Source organism: Plasmopara halstedii (genome assembly GCF_900000015.1).
Source record: "Plasmopara halstedii genome assembly, contig: Scaffold_1211, whole genome shotgun sequence".
NCBI classification, from domain to species: domain Eukaryota; phylum Oomycota; class Peronosporomycetes; order Peronosporales; family Peronosporaceae; genus Plasmopara; species Plasmopara halstedii.
This window is the reverse complement of record NW_020188126.1, coordinates 1378334-1398498: the sequence shown is the minus strand read 5'-3', so window position 1 is coordinate 1398498 and position 20165 is coordinate 1378334. Positions and strand designations below refer to the sequence as shown.

The window sequence follows — 20165 nt, the reverse complement described above, 5'->3', positions numbered from 1 at the left end:
AGAGTAATTATTGCCTTAACCCAAGGCTAATTAACTCTTCCGTTTAAAATCCAAAACTACTTTTATTTATCTTTATCTGCGGCAAAGCCGCCTGATTTTAAATGTACAGATTTTACTAAAATATATATAGTAAAATCTAATTACATGCATAACTACTGGCTACCCAGCCACATACCGTATCCTTGTTTGGGTGCAGTCACACCATGCCCATCTCGTGTGACACACACATCTGTTACCAGAGTACGTGTGACCCCCGTCACAGAAACTGTAATTGATTATCTCAATTGCGGCAGAGCCACAGATGTCTAAAACCCCAAGTTTTCCTGATTAATATAGCAATACCTAATTATTATAGTAATATATGCATTTTCACTGGCAATCCTGCCACGTGGTTACGGTGTAGCCACACTACTATGTTGTTACACTAACTTGTGTAATACACTTATGTGCGGTCGCACAATCTTATGCAACCTGCACTTTCACACAAGGGTACGCGTAACCCCGTTACAGTATCTATCTTGGTACAACAAGACATGTTTTAAAAGATTAGTGTTTAGCAGTGCATGACTCAGAAGCAGTTGTCGTTCGCTGGGAGGATGTCACCAGCCATAAGAATGCTCTGGGAAGCTATCAGCAGCCATAGAATGCTCTCTGGTGGTGACCACCGGAACGTGTCAACCAAATGTTCGTGGATGCACTACCGTCGTCAAATCAGAGTTATAGAGCGACGCCGCAGTGTGAAGCGTTAGGTTCGTTGAGGGTAACGAAGGAAAAATTCACTTCGTCTGGATACGAGGGTTTGATATTGCCATTAATCCGGCAAGTCTCCAGACGAAGTCATCACGCCAGCAATCTTTAAGCTAGGAAGTACGTCCTTGGCGTGTGGTACATCAGTAAGCGATAGCACTCAAGCGACAGATGCTGCTAGTGTTTGTAAGCAAGTGTAAGCATTGCTCTTGAAATACTAGATAATAATTGAATATATAATCAATGACATTAGTTTTAAATTGTCTCCCTGAGACGTTTTCTTTTGTGCCACAAGGCTCTCTAGATCATATATAATAGCTGTTCTTATTATAGCAATGAGTTTACGTTTTGAATTCTTGAGCTATCTATTTTCCACATTGTATCCACGTGGCTCATTTGTGAATACAATTATTGGACACAAGATGTCCTGAGAAATTTGTTATACTAACAATGGCCGATACAATCTCGAAATTTTTCGTAGAGTACATTGTACATTAACAGTGTGAAGTTTTCTCTTGTAAACACCGCCATGTAAAACCTCAGTGTCATGCTTTGATAACCTTACTACCAAATGTGATATATTCTGCATCATAATAAATTCACCGCTTTCTTAAAATCAGTGTTATCGCTTGAACATTGTTGCGCTCGTTTGGTACCTACATCCTAAGAGGTAGGTGAGCGCTGACTGGATCCAAAATAAAGCTTTGGAACCTTTTGGAGCAGTTCTCTTTGATACCAGACATTGCCTCGTCTCAAAACTTGTCGCCAATTGCCAGGGTGAAATCAACTCTTTGTTTGTTTCTTATTCTGAGGCCAAACTTTAAATTTATGAAAAAAGTCGCATTAAACGAATATTCTGCTTCGAAATAGACAACGTACGCTTAGTGCAAGCTCTTATGAGCATCCAACGCGCTGAAATCCTGCGTCTTTAATAAAAATTATGCTCTCCATCCGCTAGAATCTTTTGCTGGTTAAAGCGTTCTTAACGTTTCACCCCCACTCTACACGAGTTTTGCACATCGTGTCCATTCCGTGGTGTAACGGGTTCCGGTGGAACACTCACGACGATAGCCAACTTTTTGATGAGCTAGACCTAACTTTGCGAACCGATATTGCTCGTCCGCAAGTGCAAGACTGGGGCGCCCTTCAACGAAGACGCTTCAGACCAAATCACATCGTGATTTAGGATTTGGTCGACTCGATCAATTCAAAGCCGCTGGCCGTGGCGCAACGCTTATACACTTTTATATATGGCCCTTAGCGAGCACTCAAAAGCGGCTTCCACAGCGGTTATTGACCTCGCACGTCATTAAGCGACCACTTATGGTTGAATCAGTTGCGGTGAATAATTTCGTACCCACCATGATGACCTTTATGATCTGATAAAAGTACCGAAGCGTACAGGACTCACTTCGAAAATCGAATGGAGATGTCATGCCGCCTTTCCAATTTTAGGGGTATTATGTGGGTATGTCATAAATGATGAACTTCCGAGAGTTTAGAATGAAAGAGTGGTACATCAACTGCCGAGCAGCACCATAGTACTCCCAGATATTACATTTCTGATGTACTAAACACCTATGCGCTGGGTGCCATCGTTGGAATATACGGCTCATAGTCGAGTTTTCATATAGAGTCGACCAACAGACTCCTCTCAGAAAACGTTGAGTCTCACTGCGGCCCAGTGAGACACATTATGTTGTTTCGCGTGAAAGTTAAGAGTATCCACAAAGAGAGCAATTCTGTACAAGGGTGGTGGGACCCACAGCCCAGGCCTTTCGACACTAGCCTACCGGGACTTGTGGAGCCAGTAAAAGGTTTGGTCGCCTTGAAGGTGTCGTGTAATTACGTGCATCGTACAACTGCCATGAAAAACGAAAATACGCAGAGGCATGGAAGCTGTCGAGTGGGAGTATCTGATTCTTGCTTCTATCGCGACGGGAACCTGCCGATGGCTCCGTGTAAAGGTTGTGGTCTTTGACAGCGTGTGGTCAGAGAAATGATCTAAGCGATCTAGAAATGACCTGACAGGCAAGTCGTAAGTCATGAAATGATAAAAAGAGATCAGGTTACACCGTTGTGAAGCTTTGACGAGTGATGCTTCTATCTCTGAAAAAATCAGAAGCGTGTTAGGTGTAGACACGAAGCTGCTACAGCTTATATGTAGAGCACGACAACGTCCGAAATAATTAGCATTGCTCACATGGGTGAGTCTACGGACACAGCAGCTCAGGGAGATAGCGACCGTTATTCTTTCTCTTGACTTGTCTGAACTTCATTGCCGCTGGCGCGCTCAAAGCGCTTCTACATTCCGCACTCCGACCGACCATTTCAACACAATGTTTGCAGTTCATAGTTATTACGACACCACCCTCATTCTTAAGCGCTTAGAATGGACGCGGAAGGTTCTGGTGTGACCCGCACGTGTGCGGAGACCCTACACGAAGCTTTTAGCGCCACAACTTTGAGATGGATTAACCGCCATATCAATAATACGGGTAATAAATTTCGGAACATACTCAACTAAGTTTTGTCTTCGTTGCCAGGAGACTTGTTTACCCGTCATGGGAGATCTGATTGGACAAGCTAGGTGATGCGAGCACCCGCGACATATGTTGCTTATAGCACCACATGTGAGTGCCCATTGTAGCGCGAACCTTGCTGGCTGAAGATTGCAAGCGCGTTCATAGATGGCTCGTTTGGAGCTTGGCCGAGTTTACCATCTTACCAGACAGAGGCAACTTTCTCGTCTTTGCAATAAAAAGCTGAGCATTTTGAAATAGCGGTCTCACCGTAGGAGCTGATTGTGCATACAGATGCCTGGTTAAATATTCCTGGAGGTGTACCACCAGCGCATTTTGGAAGCTTAACAACCTTTCTAACGCTTACTACTTTCCTTCAGCTCTTCGGCCTTGGGGCCACCTTTAAGCTATTCAAGCTTGTCTTGTTCGTCAGAAAATACGTAGTAGAACAGGTCATGAATTGTTCTCACAGAGGTTCCAGTCTTTTCTAGATTCAGTCATGGAAATTGCGACTAGAGCTACCAGATGCAATAATCCGCGATCCTCGCAAAAATAGCTTAACTTTTAAAACCCGCGTCAGCTAACGCACAAAATATGGTTTTGAGCGCGATACAAAGGTACCGAACTTAGGGCTACTTATTAAACCAGTCATCTTTCTAGAATAAAGTCTAGCTTGAATTGACATAGTATGGTGGCTCTACTGACTGTTATAATAGAGCCTTACGTTATGCAAAGTGTGAGGCTGCGGCCGACGTCCCATTCCTGTACGGGCTTTGCTACCCATATCCATACATATTACTAATATGACAGTCAAATGCAGCTTCTGATCTCCGCTCTTTCTTCGAGATGACAATAGGTGTGTGTTGCAGCGTAGCTGCCGTAGCTCTGTGCTTTGAGGAAGCTTAGCTAAAGTCAGCGACCTTACGTTCTATACTAGAACCAGTACCAGTGTAGCGGGTCGCAATCCGCTTACTCCAAAAGTAATCTTTACCTTACCCAAGGTAAATAAACGTTTCCGTTTAAAATGTAAGCTTTAGTTCTTTCGTTTTATAAGCGACAAAGCCGCCCATATCTAACTCTATAGGTGCAACGGAGTTACACGTACTCTTATATGAAAGGTTGGGTCACACAAGATGGTGTGACCGTACAAAGGTATGGATTACACAAGTTGGTGTAATCACACAATGGTGTTTTACTGAAACAAGAAGCCACTACGTGGCTGGACGGCCAGTAATTATGCATATTTATTAGATCTTACTATTTAATAAGGAAAACATAAGTTTCTAGATATAGAATGAAACAAAAAAATATCCTGAACGGAATAGTGTATATGCCTTGGCTATAGTTTTGGGGGCTCTTGGAGGTAGCGGATTGCAATATGCTATGCTCGTACTGGTTTTAGTACAGAATGTAAGGTTGGTTACCTTGGTAAGCTTTCTTTAAGCAAAGCTACGGCTGTCCCGCTACACTTGAGAACACTCGTAATCAATTTACGCCTGCGTCGTTACGACTGATCCTCGGTGAGGATGCAGCAATTTTCCAATTCTCCCCAGGGCATGCAGGACGGGCTTATTAAGCTGATGTCGCTGCTTGGGCGTGCAACACCTTGATTTGCAAGAACCCGAAGCAATAAGCGCGCGCCTAAAGGCGTTTCAATGAATATGCTCTATTAAAGCACCTACAGCTGAAGCTGTCAGCGGAACTGCGTCCATGACGCCACCGATGACACCGGATTACTCCTCCCGACCCAGGTCGCTCATGGTATACTACTTGAATATTGTCGAGAAGGGACGATTAGCCTGGTGAGCTAAAGTATTTAATTGATTTTTTGTAAAAGCTGGAATAAAAATTAGTAGATTTAGTGATATATGTAAATGTGAAATATTGTAATGTAGCTTTAAGTAAATTACTTACTAAGAAAAATATCAATTAATCTGCAAAATAAGTAGAGACAAAAAAAAAGAAACTATAATTTAATTCACTAAGTACAATTGTAAACAAGGCATTACTTTCTTATTGAAAACATACTATTTTTTGCCGATATGATGAAATTAGTGAACGCAATATATTTTCGTCCCTTTACTGCGAAGAACTACCAACTTTGCACCCAGGAATTTCCTCTCGGCGAGCAGACGCTAAAGTATCATCATAGATTTGCTTTATACTGATTACAACGCTTGAAGGCTAAAGGTACTCACCATGAAGCACCTCGAGATCAGAGCCTGCCTCTTCAAAAGAGCGCAACACGCGTTCGCAAGCCAGATAACGAGACTCTTGTCCTTTCAAAGTCAAACAAATTCACCATGAACATACTTGAACCATCGTTCATAGCAGGACTCCTAACTCATCTTTGGGCAAAACCATTGGGTCAAAACACCGGGTTTGAGATCTGAATGCTCTCTCAGCGATCTACAAGCGTCAAGTAACGCTGCTGTAGTACCTAAGTTTGTTCGAGTCGGGCCACTTCCAGAGTCGCTCAATCGTTTTTACATTTAATCCCACATTTGCTATTAAATCTCGTGGAGCGCGTCGTCGGGTGCTTAAGACGATTCTCGATCACAAAAATCGATGAACTCGTGAAAAGCGTAAGTTGAACCATTAACACTCTGCCGAAATTGTGGCGCAGCAATCCAACGGACTTAGACACTTGGGAAACTCGTCGGGACATAGCGTTTTTTGTCAGGCCCTAGAATTGTTTATCGACGTTCTATGCAGCTAAGGAAAAGGACTTGTAGTGCTGCTTGGCTGTGTGAACTGCTGTCCTTACGCAAACAGTTGGTGAGGCAAGCGCGCTGATGGTGTGATGAAAGATATTTTGAAATGCTTAGGCAGAGAGACTAATGCTGGAGCGAATTACTCGAGATAAGCAGATTTGCGTAAAATAATGCAGTTAAAATCTTCACATGTTAGGTGTAACGAATTTACACGTACCCTGGTATGAAAAGGTCGGTCACACAAGATGGTGTGACCGACAAAGGTGTGGATTACACTAGTCGGTGTAATGCGTACAATGGTGTGGCTACACCGTAAGAAAAAGCCACTACGTGACGTTTGGCTTTACGATTTAATAAGGAGATCCCTAGGTCTTAGTTTGGGCGGCTTTGCCGCAAATAAAACGGATAAAAAGAATTTTAATTTTGAACGGAAGAGTGTATTTGTCATGGCTAAGGTTTTGGGTACACTTGGAGGTGGCGAATTGCGATCCGCTTCACTCGTACTGGTTCTAGTATAGAGCTTAAGTTCGATGACCTTAGTAAGCTTCCTCTAAGCAAAGAGTTACGGTAGCCCCGCTGCATACTGCCTATTTTTATATATGACTTGATCAATCCGCAGGTGCCTTTGACACTGCCACAACGAGGATCGGGGTTGAGTGGGTAATAGCTATCAAAAACGACCTGCTGATCTACAGCCATGCTTCACTTCGTCACAATATCATTAAAAATATTTTAATGAGATCAAGGGTGATGCGCAGGCTGCGCAAGGCTGTGACTGGAGCCCAAGTTATATTGAAAAATACACCGATGCAAGCAAAACACGCATGAATATGTTGTGAGGCAAAATGTCTTATCGATCGTAACTAACCTACCTACACGTGCAGTTTCTGCGGACTATAAGACTAAGTAGCTACTACTCTACACCAATGCGTTAACAATCGTGACGGAAATATTGACATTCTGAAGATGCTGAAGAGAATCCGAACACATCCTTCGCTTAAACCGAGCTTTCTAAAACCATACCACGATTTCGATCTTATGAACCTGTCAAACGTGAGGGGCTCCGCCGTAGCCGGGACAACTTTTCAGTCATCCTCTGCTGCTGAGCTATCATCTGCCCCAACGCAGCCGTGCAAATCTAATCGATGTGGTACCATACGTCAGGCAGTATGGTGGCAAGCTAACAGAGCAAATCTAGTGTCCAACTAATCTCGGCTTCAAAAGCATGAAACGGCTCCCAGAGAAACTCGACGTGCCGCCACAGCTGATAATTTAAGGTCAGTCACTTTTGGAGTGGTCGACCTCCGCCGGCGCTGTTGGATGGGTAAGCGCTAGTCCATTGTTTGGTTGAGTGAGAGGGTTGTTCTCAGTCAAAACGTTCGTGGGAGCTGAGTTGATACTTCGGCAAGATTGCCTTGTTGTCATGACTACGTATAACCTGGTGCACTCTTGGCCTGTATCTCCCTTGGCATGGTGGCCAGTTGAAACGTATTTTGTAGTAGTGGGTAGGGATTGATTTTGCGATGTGGCTTTTTTATGGTCGGTAAAAGCTCTCTCATGAAACGCGTGAGGCTGTAGGTAACAGTAAACCCGATGTTCGCGTCGTGCCTTGTTCTTTGCAATGTCAAGCATGAGACAATGCTTTCGGCGGACATTTGCTTAGCTGAAACTGGCTTATCAAGCGTTTAGACAAGTGAGGCGACGCCTTTTTATGATCTATTTTGCGAGCTTAAGCTGATACTCAGTGACACTTTGCCAGTTTTATCCGAGCCATAATCCCAAAGAATGGAACGGGTTTACCCAACCTCCCAGTGCATGAGTAGGCACGTATAAATATGCAAAGTGGGGTAGAACGCAAGGTGTAATGACTACTTGTGGGCGGTCAACTTTGTGCAGTGCCTGAAAAAACACAATATTGGTATGCCCTCGTATGGCCGATATCTCAGTGGAGAAGGGTCTGACGAGACATGTACTGTGATCTAAAAATTTGTATCAATAATTACATGATACAATAGTACGAAATTTACATTTTACTTGGTGCGATTGAGAGTATTTGTAGGTTACGGAATATCGTATCAGCTGCGAAAAGTATGGGAATCAAAGTCACGTGGGCTGCTTGCTGCATACTAGAAATAGTTTATTATGAAAAACAATACCACGTATATCAAGCATTAGTATTAGAAATGAGATTTGATTTTATGTACTCTTGAACTAACAGTTATGGGTATTTCTTAAGATCTCGGTTCTGTTCGAACGCACAAATCAAACCGCTGTGCGTTTGTTAATGCGGACTCTAGGGTCTAAGCTTTCTCCCAAGGCAGCCACTTTGCAATATATGTGCACATTTTGCCACATTTCTCAAGCCGATCAGACACAGAAAGTCGATGCCGATTACTCTCTCCTTCTAAACTATTCTGATCTTTTTGTATTGAAAAACGCGGCTATGATCTAACATATTCCTTTGGCTAGGACTAATGCCATTTGACGCAATATTTAATTAGAAAAACCAAGTAATTTCATGACGCACTTCCCTAAGTGGGTGGTGGGTCCGTTCTCACCACGTCGAAAAATTCTTCAACAAGTAAAAAATAATTTTTGAGAACAGCTGTCTCAATCCTCGCACTTGATGCATCTCGGAGGCTTCGATATAGCATCATACATGACCGATGATGAGCTCAGCTTCCCCTTCGATATCACCGTCTTGCAAGTATATAACCCTGAGAGATAATTCTATCAACTCTAAATGAGCTTGTACCAAAAGTACTAGTGAGGAGCAACATAATACTTGAGAATTTTCCGGGTCACTACATTCACGAATGAATAGTCGTTTGCGCCGCCGACCATTGATGCAGCGGGGCTGCCGGAGCTCTTTACTTAGAGGAAGCTAAGCCAAGGTTACCAACTTTACGTTCTATACTAGAATCAGTATGAGTGTAGCGGGTCGCAATCCGCTAACTCCAAGAGTACCCAAAACCTTAATCTATGGCAAATACACTCTTCAGTTCAAAATTCAAACTGTATTTCGTATGTCTTATTTGCGACCAAGGCGCCTATATTTAAGTATAGGTTTCCAAACCAAATAGTAAGACCTAATTTAAATATATAACTACTGGCAGTCCAGCTTCTTGTTAAGGTGTAGCCACACCATTGTGTACCATCTTGTGTGACCCACCCCTTGATAGCAGGGTTCTCTTTTCTTCTCTTACAAGCAAGCTCTGTTTTGCGACTTTGCCACAATTCTACCAAAATCCGACTTTCTTGCTATGATGACTCGCGGAATAGTACGAGTAACCCCGTTACATTCCTCCATCAAAATTGTGAATACCCCCAATTCACATTCAACTGTCGCCTCGTACGAGGTTCGCGTGTCTAAGACACACTTACGTCACCAGGACCTTCTTCACGCGATCGTAGACTCACCCATGTGAGAAACCACACAGCTCGCGGAGGCGTGATGGTTTATCCCATATGTTACAGGACGACAGTACGCAGGGAATCGTCGTTGCGCCTTGATTTTGACAAACTCAAATCGAAGATGGCGTTCTACGTGCACGTTACTTCCTTGTGGCTCCGCTGTAAGTATGACAGCGAGATAGGTTTCCGGTGCCGCTGCACCCATCGCTCAAAGAGCTCCTCCACCTCTGAAGCGGTGTTGCAAGGAACGAGTATCACAGGAATCGTTCGCATTGCGGGTAAAGGAGTGCCTCCTCTATGAGTGTGAAGTCGAGCGCGGTACCTTTCCATTGGGATTCCTTGAGGTACCAAGAAGCGAGGTCGGAGAGCTTTTCGTTGGTCAAGTCCGGCATGTTTAGTAGCCGGGGGCCTGACTACCTAGATGCCGGATGATCGGGTGATTGCGTCCTTTGCTTCAGTAGCGGGACTCGCCGAGTGGAAGCCGTATTTCGCACAAAGGTCTAGGACTGACCGTGGATGTGAGCGCATATGAGGCGCTTTGTGGGCAGCCCCAACTTCTGCTCCTGTGCCTCATTGAGGAGATTGGTAATGATACGACTCCCCCTGGAAGTCTGAAAATTAGGGAACGAACATAGTGTCCGCAAGGTTCGAGCAGGGCTCACGTCGCTAGAGCACCTCACCCCCTCTTCCCATCCTGAAAAAGAAGTATCCGACTCGTAGTCGACTTCTCCAAATCTTCAACGAAGAAATCTTCCGTTCGTGGCGGGCGCGGTGAGCGACGCCCGGTTGCCGAGGGCTTGAGATGCGCTTACCTTAAAACCGCAAACGTACTGTCCGGAGTTGCACCGCGTGCAGGAGACGAAGAAGGGCTCTTCCCGCGCGCTCTCGGAACCAGCGAGGCTGGGTGTTTTTCGTGTCATAGACACAGGGCTCATTTATTGAAGCACCCAAAAAGAAGATCTCTTCAGCGCCGAATATGCACTCGTCTGCATCAGCATACAGCTCATTCGTGCGCATGCACTCGAGCACCGCTCTCAAATGGACGATCTGGTTCTCAGCATCCGTCCTCCCGTACCTGTGTCGTGCTTCGCACGGAAAAGGCGTCAATGACGTCACACTGCTCCTTGGGCAGGAACCATTAGCGTGTAACGCAGTATTTAGTTCCTGGAACCAGGTAGATCTCATGACGCACACCTCTGTCTGGAGGTAAGACCGACGGCGGGTCTTTACAGACGACGTCTTGAGATTCCTTTACCAAAGTATAGTACGGATCCAAGATATCCTTCAGGACCGACGCGTTCAGCACCTTCTTAAAGTCCACCAAGACAGCTTCATCCAGACGACAAGTGAAATTCCTCGTTCGGTCTTTAATGACCTCCTCGGCTTAATTGCCTGCCTTCAAGGCACCGCCAAACGCTTCGAAGGATATCTCATCCAGCTCAAGAAGAGCATCTTCCGCAGGAATAGCCTCGAGGCGACTCGGCCGTCTTTCTCTATCCGTCATACCGTTGACAAGGGTATAAAGCTGTGCGTTGTCGTCTACGGGTGACACACCCTAGGTCGACGCCCTGCGTCTTGCAGACATCATACGTCTTCGATGACTCATCTCTATAAAGGTTCGTCTCAACGAGACCAGTGGGAACACGCACCCGGCGTCGTCCAGTGTTCCCACTCCCTGATCCATCGGGGCCTTGATGTTATTGACAACATTTGACGAAGAGCTGCTTTCATCGCAGTCTTCGTCCAGAAAATAATGTGCCACTCCACGCTCATGAGAAGGACCTTGCCCATGATGCCTCGGACCTCGTCCGACCATGCATCTCTTGGCATGCCGCAACTGCTTTGAAACATGAGTAGTGCTCAGTGGATTACGCGCCACTCCACGTACATCACTGGGCATTGCTATCATAATTTCGTGTTCTACACTGAGGCTATCGCAGCTTCATATCCGCATTAAAAGCTTTTCCACCTCCTGGAAGAGGTTAGAAAAGTGCGTGGCACCTAATATTTTCAGCTTCTGGTTGGCCCACAGCTCGTGGTCCATCAGCCATGCCATGCCTCGAAAATATATCATCTTTAAATCTAGGTCAAAGAAGACTCGACAATGTATCACGCTGTCGAAATCCTCAAAATTCACATGATGGTTCAAAGAATCTTCGACGTGTTTTCAACGTCTCCGTTACAAGATGCATGAATAACCTGATCGTATCAGATATCTTCAATGCCTCCGCGTACAGCCTTTTGTTTCTGACGGTCGTAGGCTATCTCACGAAGTTCTTGATTTTATTGAGGCTTTCCATGAATTTACAAAAGTCGAGACGTTGATATCAACAACCAACAACACGAGCACTCCTCTTGGAGAAAATCTCTCTTTCATAGGCATGTCTTCAACGACAAAGACATTTATAAGCTATTTTAAGGCTCTAATATTTCTTAGTAGGCTACCCTAGACTCGACATTTCTCAGTGTGGGATTCGTCGTCTGCCCTCGCGTGCGGCCTGGCCCTTTGTTCCCATCTGCCAAGAGCGATAGAGACACGCAAGGCGCAAATGTTTCATTTGCGGTAGTTGAAGCATTTGCGGGTACCGCGGAGCTGCTTAGCAGCTAAAAGATCTGTGTTTTCTTCCTCAGCGTCATTGAGATCCATTACCTTTGGTGCGTTTGAAGAGCTTATATTTCCAGCATCCTATCCTGCACTAACGACAAAGCGGTTGAATTCCGTATTGAATGCGACGCCACCTATCCTCGTAAGATTTATAAATGCAGGAGTTCTTGGTGTGAGCCGCATCCGTTCAGAGACCAGCCAAGAATATAATAACCGTTATCATCTACGGGAAAGGATCAGGCGTAAATGCGGTGGTATGAGCGCTTACCTCTTGGGCATAGTCCGCCATTTTTTTCTATTCCATTGACAGGTAGATAATAATTTCGAACGCACCCTATACGCCTAATTAAGTAGTGCGAAGTCCCGCGTCATCTGTCGGTCCAATTCGTTTCATATTGGAAGCGCCATATTAACGAGAATTCTACGTAGATGCCCTTTTTGTGGGCGATTTGAATCTGGAATTGCCCGTCCGTTTATACGCACTTACGGGGCAAGACTTAAGTTGGTTAACACGCTTTTCCGCGTGTCGCTCGCTTCAAGTGAGACGTCAATTTACGCAAACGAGGTTGGAGAAGGTAGTGACATTTATCATGCGCAATAGGCCTTGAACCTTCCCTAAACCAATAAGTGCCTCCAATTCGAATACAACATAATGGAGGGTAATACAACTATGCAATAAATAGTTAATGCCAACCACTACAACCTACAACATGTCTGATGGAACTGACCCCATTACACGATCTCCTGGCTCAAAGCTCGCAAGTGCGACGAGCTGTGCTCCGTTTGTAAAAAGGCCAACCTCATGGCTATATAAACTTCCTCTTTCCAAAAAAGAATTTGCACCTCCCCGGCCGTCAAATGCCAGGAACCAAATATCAGCGGTCTCACGAAGGAAATGATATGTCCCTCCGAAGCCCGTTTGGGCTGCTCCTAGACGCTCTTAAAGCTGTTGAGTATCTCCTGGTGAGCGATTGCTGCTTCCGGCTCCTTGACTACAAGCTCCTGATGTTTCAAAGACCCAAGAAAAAAACTTGTTAGGCCTGTTTATTTGTGTTTGGGCATGTATGTTGCATCTTCGCGAGGAAAGCAATTCTTCTGCGTCACGATCTCTGGATTGACTGCATGTGCTACCAAGTGCAAGGGGTTGCCGTGCACTTTGCATAGACAAAGTTCTTACTTTAACAAACGCACAGAAGTTGGATTCCTGTGCTTTCAACAGGAGCGGATCCGAGAGCCTCGGACGTATCCAAATAAATTGCTCTGCTATTACAATTGTTCATTTATTTAGGTTTGACTATGCACAGTCATGCAAAATATAATCGTACAATCAAACTGTCGTTCTATGCTAGCGTGCGGCTAAGTACTTGGAGCCCTCTATTTTAACATCGTAATTCTCACGCATACCAATATGATGGTGCTTACGAATATTCACAATCACCCAACATTTGATGTGGAGTTTGTACGATTGTAACCGTGTTGTAGTGAATATATATGTGCTAACTATGTGAGGGTTAAGTACACAAGATTGCAGTTGGTGGGTTGGTGGCTTGCATCGATCATTGTAAAAACAATAGAGTGCTTGCAGTACTTCCGCCTACGCCAAGACTCCAAGAGGCGGAATCGGTGACGGTAGTTTCCATACCTACATGTATTACCGGGAATTTGTCATCGGTTAATCTAAATAACTGATACCGACTCCCAGGTACGCACCATTGAAACCATTTTGATGGTGCCACTCCTAACTAGCGTGATCTTTTTTAGTAAAATTCAGGCGGTGTAGAGTTACTCGAATTGTGCTGTTATCGAAGTGGAAAAACAGAAAGTGAGTACTATTTGCATGGTGTAACCACACCATCTTGTGTGGTTTCACCATCTTGTGTGACCCACCCCATCATACCAGGGTACGCTTACAATTTGTTTCGGGAACAGGTGATCAAACAGCTTTTACATTAGTTTCACAAGGGATATAGTCCTTTCATGACTCGGTCTTTAGATTGATCACAAGAAGTATTAAGTGCAATGAATTGCCGTGCACTTTTCACTGAAAAAGCTTTGACTTAATCCTAAGGAAATATTTGAAGAGTGGCTCATAATTAGATCTGACTCCATTTAGACTACTCCTTTAAAAAAATCGTTTTTACAATATTTCATTTGTTATTGTGGGGTATTTTGTAAGATTATGCTAATTCATTCCTAATACAATACATTCTGTTGTGTAATATTACGGCTCCCCGGTAGATAATTTACGTGCTGGGGTATTTTTTTATTTTTTGAAAAGTTGGGATATTTTTTTTATATATGGCAAAAGTTGGGCATTTTTTTATTCTCCCTTTTTTAAATCATTTTTTTCTGATCAAATTTTTAAGAAAATTCGAGCAGATATTTCCATAGATAATTTTGAGCTAATTTCTTATTAAATTCTCAATCTTAGAGGGCGCGTCTAAATAGTATTTACATGGCTCGCACTTACGAGAATTAATGGAAGACCAAGAAAATCCGAGCTTTGCTTGCGTCCTCGAGCCTGCGCGTGCGTTGGCTGTCAGCTTCGGCCACATTATTGTTATGCGGTAATATAGTAATATCTTTGTCATGTTCTGTCACCATAGAGTTGCAGCGACCCCATTGCGATCAATGTCGCATTATCATTGCCGACTACGAATGCCATCGCTGCGTTCAGCGTTTTTGCAGGCAGTGCGAACTAGTAATTCACCATCGACTAGCAGAGCTGGCAGTCAAACACGAAGAAAGTAAGAGCGATGGAAGGCCTCATCAGGAATTTCTTAAGTGGATCAGCGGTGCGTTGGCAGTAGGTCAACAGGCCGTGGTGATTATGAACTAATATTACTGTTATTGATGCCGCATTACAGCTTGCCAGGAATGTGGACAAAACATGCAAGAATTTTTTTGTGCAAATTGCAATACGTACCAATGCGAAAGCTGCTGTGCAACAAAGCATCGTCAGCTGGAGATGCACTTATTCTTTTGTGTCGAAGGTACGAGTGACCAGAGCTTAACAGAGATTTTTGCCGGTGAGCTTGAAATGAAAAGTGTACTATGGTTGCAGGATCGTCGCCAAAAATGTTTCCATTCGCAAGCTGGAACCTTTTTTTTGTAGAGATGGTCAAGAAAAGCAAAGGCGATTTGCAAGTCAGAGCTGCTAATGCAAAGCCAGCGATTGTGCTCGCTTGTGAGAGCGTGCGCGAGACACAAAAAGCTAAATCCACTATCAGGACAGCAGCACATGAATATTCGGAAAAAGCCGTCTTCGCGAATTCAACGGTGGCAGCATTGGGAAATTTGTCAATTAATGTACCTTTTGCAGCAACAGCGCCCACCGAAACCACAAAACATCACGGAAAATGTTCAACACGTCTCAATTCCGCTTCGATTGTGGATTTAACATTTGACGACGAAAGCGAGATAAGCTCAGGTCATGTGTCTATTCCCCCACCTCAGCCGTATATCAAAGATGAATTTCGAGTTAAGGTTGAAAACTCGTGGCTGACATCAGTCGCATCTGACCAACACAATCAAGTGTATGACGCTGATGAGCTAATGGAAAAAACAATGGGAGACGACGAAGATCCCATCGTGCGTTCCGTGATCGGCGAGTATAATGCCCTCAGCGCAAAAATTTTCGAGATTGACCAGGAGGTTGATCGTGTCAAGAAGAAAACCAAAGAACTGTCCGGTGTGAAACCGATTAATATGCAAGAGGTGCAAAAAGCCCTTTCCATTGCTCAAAGGCTTCGCAAACACAAGGCAGAGGCTGAAAAGTCTAGAGACGGAGTAGTCGCTAACGTTGTCGCTTACTTAAAATCCGACCCCGACGAGATGAAAGCATTCCTTGACACTTGTACCGCCGATGTTCCTACTGCTCAGACTGCCATCCACCGTAAGTGTGCAGCACTTGAAGCGAGCATCTTATCAAAGCTGGAGGATATACGAAGGAATCAGCGCAATATGGAGGAATTGATGAGCTTAAAAAAGGACGCTTTTGCAGAGGTCACTCGTCTTGGGGCTGAAATCGCTCAGGGTGAGGATGAAGTACGCAAATTGGACAAAGAGAGGCGAGGGGAATTTATAACATTGTGTCAGTTTAGCAAGTCAATTCAGGCTACTGTTCGGGAAATGGCAGCGAACGTTAAGAGCTGAAAACCCTTTACACATGGCGCTTACAATAACGATATGATGAATTGTTTGATGACCACTGGCCGGCTACTTTGCTTCATTATTCGCTTTGTTTAATTTGCTGACCTAGATGGACGAAATGCAACATTTATCAAATGTAAGCCAATAAATCGTAAGTGTATCCAGACAGATTGTGCGAATGCTGCAAACAAGCTGTATTGCAAGCCATCAGATGTACTTTATCACGTATTTGTGTGTCTGCAACCGTATGTAACATTGTTTTTATGTGCGCTGCTCCTATGGATTATGGATCAATTGGTAAATCGTGCGGAGTAAGCCTTCAGGAAGCTGAATCAAACTACATGGAGAGAGCATTAATTTTATCTCCAACCATTTATAGTTCTCGCCATTTTGGTGTTGACTCCAACGCTCTGAGTTTCTCTATTAGAAATTCATAAGGTCATAAACTGTACTTATTGGTTCAGTAGAATACTTTTAAATGTGGGCTTCTATTTTTAATTAAGAAAGCCCGGCTTAGAAAGACATATCATGGCTCATCACACTCTAACACCTTCATATATGGATTACAGCCTGGCCACAGATGATAAGCATCGGCATTCTGGTCCGCTAAAAATGTCGTTGTCGTATCGTTCCCATTAATTAACAATGCTTTGAAAGGAATCACTTACATGCGGCTAGTTATTCTGTGATGGCGCATGGAAGTGAGCAAGGATCGTTGATAAACTTCCTCACGTGTCACTCATGTGCTTGTTATATCAACTAACGCACATTCGCTACTGCCAAGCTGCTGCATGCGTCGAGTTTTTTCGCCAAACTTACTAACAAATCAAGAGAAAGTCTGGGATACTTCTCGTTCGTGAAGTCCGAAAAAGCAAGCTCGTGAGGAGACGGCACTCTTCGCTTGCACGGAGTGTTTCTCAAACATCTACGAGGGGCGGCGCCGAAGAGTTTGCAAGGATGAAGCAGAAATGCAACCTCTTTTCTGCTGGATGCAAACTTAGAAGCATTTGCAGCTCAAACTACACTATCTTTGCTAGAAAGACAATTGCGTATGAAGGTGCTTGAGATATCTCATCGCGTCAGCTCACCAAGACACTAGAATTTATCCTCTGGATCGCTAGGCTCTAAAATAGAAACTCTGAATGATGATTTGGAGGGGATAATTGCGCTGTTTTCGCCGCTATATTTCTGCCTTTTAAGGCTGAGGTTTAAAAAAGACTAGATAACAAGCAGCTCAACATGAAGACAGGCAACGAAAATAATCGTGGATTTGATATGGTAGGGACAAATCAAGTGGATCCTTTTGTCATTACATCTGTAGATGTGGTTGCTCGAAGGACAGACAGCCCGAACATTTAACGTCGTGTACAGCCCGCAACAGCTTTGCGCTGGAATCCAACACAACGTCAGCGTACACCTCGCGATCCGTGAGCTTTGCAACTTTTGCATAGTAGTAAGAGACCTCATTTTTCAAGTCAAGCGCTTACACAGAGCCAAAGTGCCCATCCTGGACACGAAAATAAAACTGTCGATCAATATTGGTGTATTGTCATTCATTCGAAGCTATAAATCACGAACGCACAACTTGTCCAATGTATAAAGGTTGAAAACACTGTTTACGACAAAAGTTGTGCTTTTGGAAAAGAGTTTGCGCCAACTTGAGCCGAAAAAGTCTCTCACCTATGGCTTTGGCTGTACATAATGGTAACGTAAGCCTTTCTGCGCAACGAAAGTCGGTAATATTTCTCTTGCTGACGCTTTTTTACTTATTTGCAACGTACAAAATTATCGGTACCGCAAAGCTATGGAGGCCACTCGAGTTTTGGCGATGTATACCTCATAGGTGATTGTGTTGAAATGGTTGCAATGGCAGATGGCAATCTAAGCTCCACGGGAACAATTGGGTCTAATTTATGAGTAGTCTCAAGGATGAACAGCCAAATGAACACCACAAAAGCAACGTTGATTATTTAAAACAGTGAAAGCTACTGTGAGTCTGCAGCCAAACTTTTACAGTTTGAATTGCTTAAATGAAGACGGGGTTCCAATCCAGTCACTGAATCCGTGGAAGAATTGGTGGCGACAAATTTTGCAACCGATTAGAGCATTTGTAGTACGAGGACTCGTGGAAATTGCTATCATTTCATCCAATTGCTTAAGTTGAAGGTAGTTGAGACGAATTGTGCAGTCCGAGTGATGTCCGAGAAGGTAATCAAATGCACGTAACATGTTCTTTTTCGCCAGACGCGATGCCACTTTCTCCAATGCTGCTTGATCCATGTCGGACGCCTTTTGAGCGCCCTGCTTGAATCCGGTAGCTGCAATAAGGAACTCAAGGTCAAATCTGCTGAAAAATCTAACGATAAACTCGAATGCTTCCGTTGCTCCTGCTCCTAAACTCCACCGATCTACGCGTGTCCAAGATTCCCGGGTAGTCCAATTTACCGCCAAACTTGATGGCGTCCGATAAGAAGTCCGTCGACGACTGAACTGAGGAAATCCAGATACAATCGACGTCTCACATGATACCAGCGCTCCTTCTACTAGTGCATTGCGTTCTTTTAACCGTACACACACAGCTCGTCGCAGAGCTTGTTCCTGCTTTTCGACTGATATCGCCCAGAAATCCTCCATAACAACTATCGACCTCAGATAGACTGGATCAAACCATTGCAACAATAGAGATCCCTGTAAACCTAGTGCGTTCCACCTTGCTATTTTGTCAGAGCAGCTCATGGATAGCGTCTGTTTATCCAGCGGTAAATCGGATCGACCAGATTTTACACGCGCAACTCCAACAACTTGCGAAAATTTATTGTCTGATGGCGTGTCTTGGTAAACAAGTGAATCAGCTTCCCTCAATCTCTTGTTTTGCACCTTGGCACCCGTCAAACGAAATTCGGTACGCTGTCTCTTCTCATACTGTCCTATCTCTTTAGATTGTCGATACTGTACCAATCTATCGACAACATCTTGCTTCAATTCGTAGATAGCGGCATCTCCACAAGGCGATTCACTGATGAAAAGATGCAGTGAGTTTTGTGGTTTGAGCACCAATCGATGCAACGTTGGGTGCCGCATAAATATCGACTTCAAATTTGACTCTTGTCCATCTTCCTGCCACAAAAGTGCCTCTGCATACAAATAACGCATGAATGCCCGTCTAGCTAGCACCTCGGCGTGACAGTCATTGACAGCGAGGCCATCAGCGTTTAAATCGCGTCGTCCGAGGCATTTGTTGCCCGTAGCCGCTGCCAGCACTCGAAATGTGTAACTAGGCTGGAAATTTGAAGAAGAAAGAGTGGAAGTTGTACAAACGACGATACCTGACAATACCGTCCACTGCGAAGAAGGTATTCTATTTTGACACTGCACACTGCTTGTGAACCACTGCAGCACGGCATGCGCTACACCCGACGTAATATCCGGTGAAAGCATTTTGTGGGGTAGTTAATTTTATTAAATCTGAAATTGACTTGGCATTTTTTGTAAGTATGTTTCCACTATTTTAAATTAGTGCTCACTGTATGTCAGTTTTATTGACTTGATTTACAAATATGCGCTGTGCACGCATGTCTGATGTGCTCGGCACATCTTGATATGGCCAGCCTGTGTTATGCTCGTTATGACTGGAAGCGTTATTATGATTGAGGCGAAGCTCAAATTATCGTGATGATATATGATATCAATGGGATGGTACCCAAAAATCGGAAAGGCTAGTGTTGTACTTAGCTGAAACTTTAACAAAGCAAACAGAAAATGATTTTGCCATTCTTTGACAACTGATCACGGACAAGCAAACAAAAATTTCGATGAATGTTCACAAGAATACTCGAAGTACTACTTGCCAAGCACAATCTGGACAAAGCTTACATGAATTATAGGTTACTTAAACCTCACACTTTTGGTACCTTAGTTCAAGACTCCGATACCAGTTTTGTGCAATTGTGAATATTCTAGAGTAACAATTATCGGTTCAAATGAAATGTTGAGACTCCGTAAAAGAACAGT

At 44.0% G+C, this 20165-nt stretch overlaps 3 protein-coding genes across 3 annotated transcripts; 1 reads left to right on the top strand and 2 right to left on the bottom strand.

Annotated features, from left to right (window-relative positions):
* Positions 1-1108: 1108 nt before the first annotated feature.
* Positions 1109-1336, bottom strand: PHALS_00929 (uncharacterized protein; the record flags this gene model as incomplete). The annotated part of the gene is made up of 2 exons (XM_024730696.1): positions 1109-1174; positions 1241-1336. 2 exons carry the CDS (start codon positions 1334-1336, stop codon positions 1109-1111), a joined length of 162 nt encoding a protein of 53 aa, XP_024580947.1.
* Positions 1337-14480: 13144 nt separating this feature from the next.
* Positions 14481-16157, top strand: PHALS_00928 (hypothetical protein L917_15104; the record flags this gene model as incomplete). Its single annotated transcript, XM_024730695.1, has 4 exons — positions 14481-14529; positions 14609-14797; positions 14870-14995; positions 15067-16157. 4 exons carry the CDS (start codon positions 14481-14483, stop codon positions 16155-16157), a joined length of 1455 nt encoding a protein of 484 aa, XP_024580946.1.
* A 2007-nt stretch (positions 16158-18164) lies between these two features.
* Positions 18165-19592, bottom strand: PHALS_00927 (tRNA-specific adenosine deaminase 1; the record flags this gene model as incomplete). The annotated part of the gene is made up of 2 exons (XM_024730694.1): positions 18165-19405; positions 19481-19592. 2 exons carry the CDS (start codon positions 19590-19592, stop codon positions 18165-18167), a joined length of 1353 nt encoding a protein of 450 aa, XP_024580945.1.
* Positions 19593-20165: the final 573 nt, after the last annotated feature.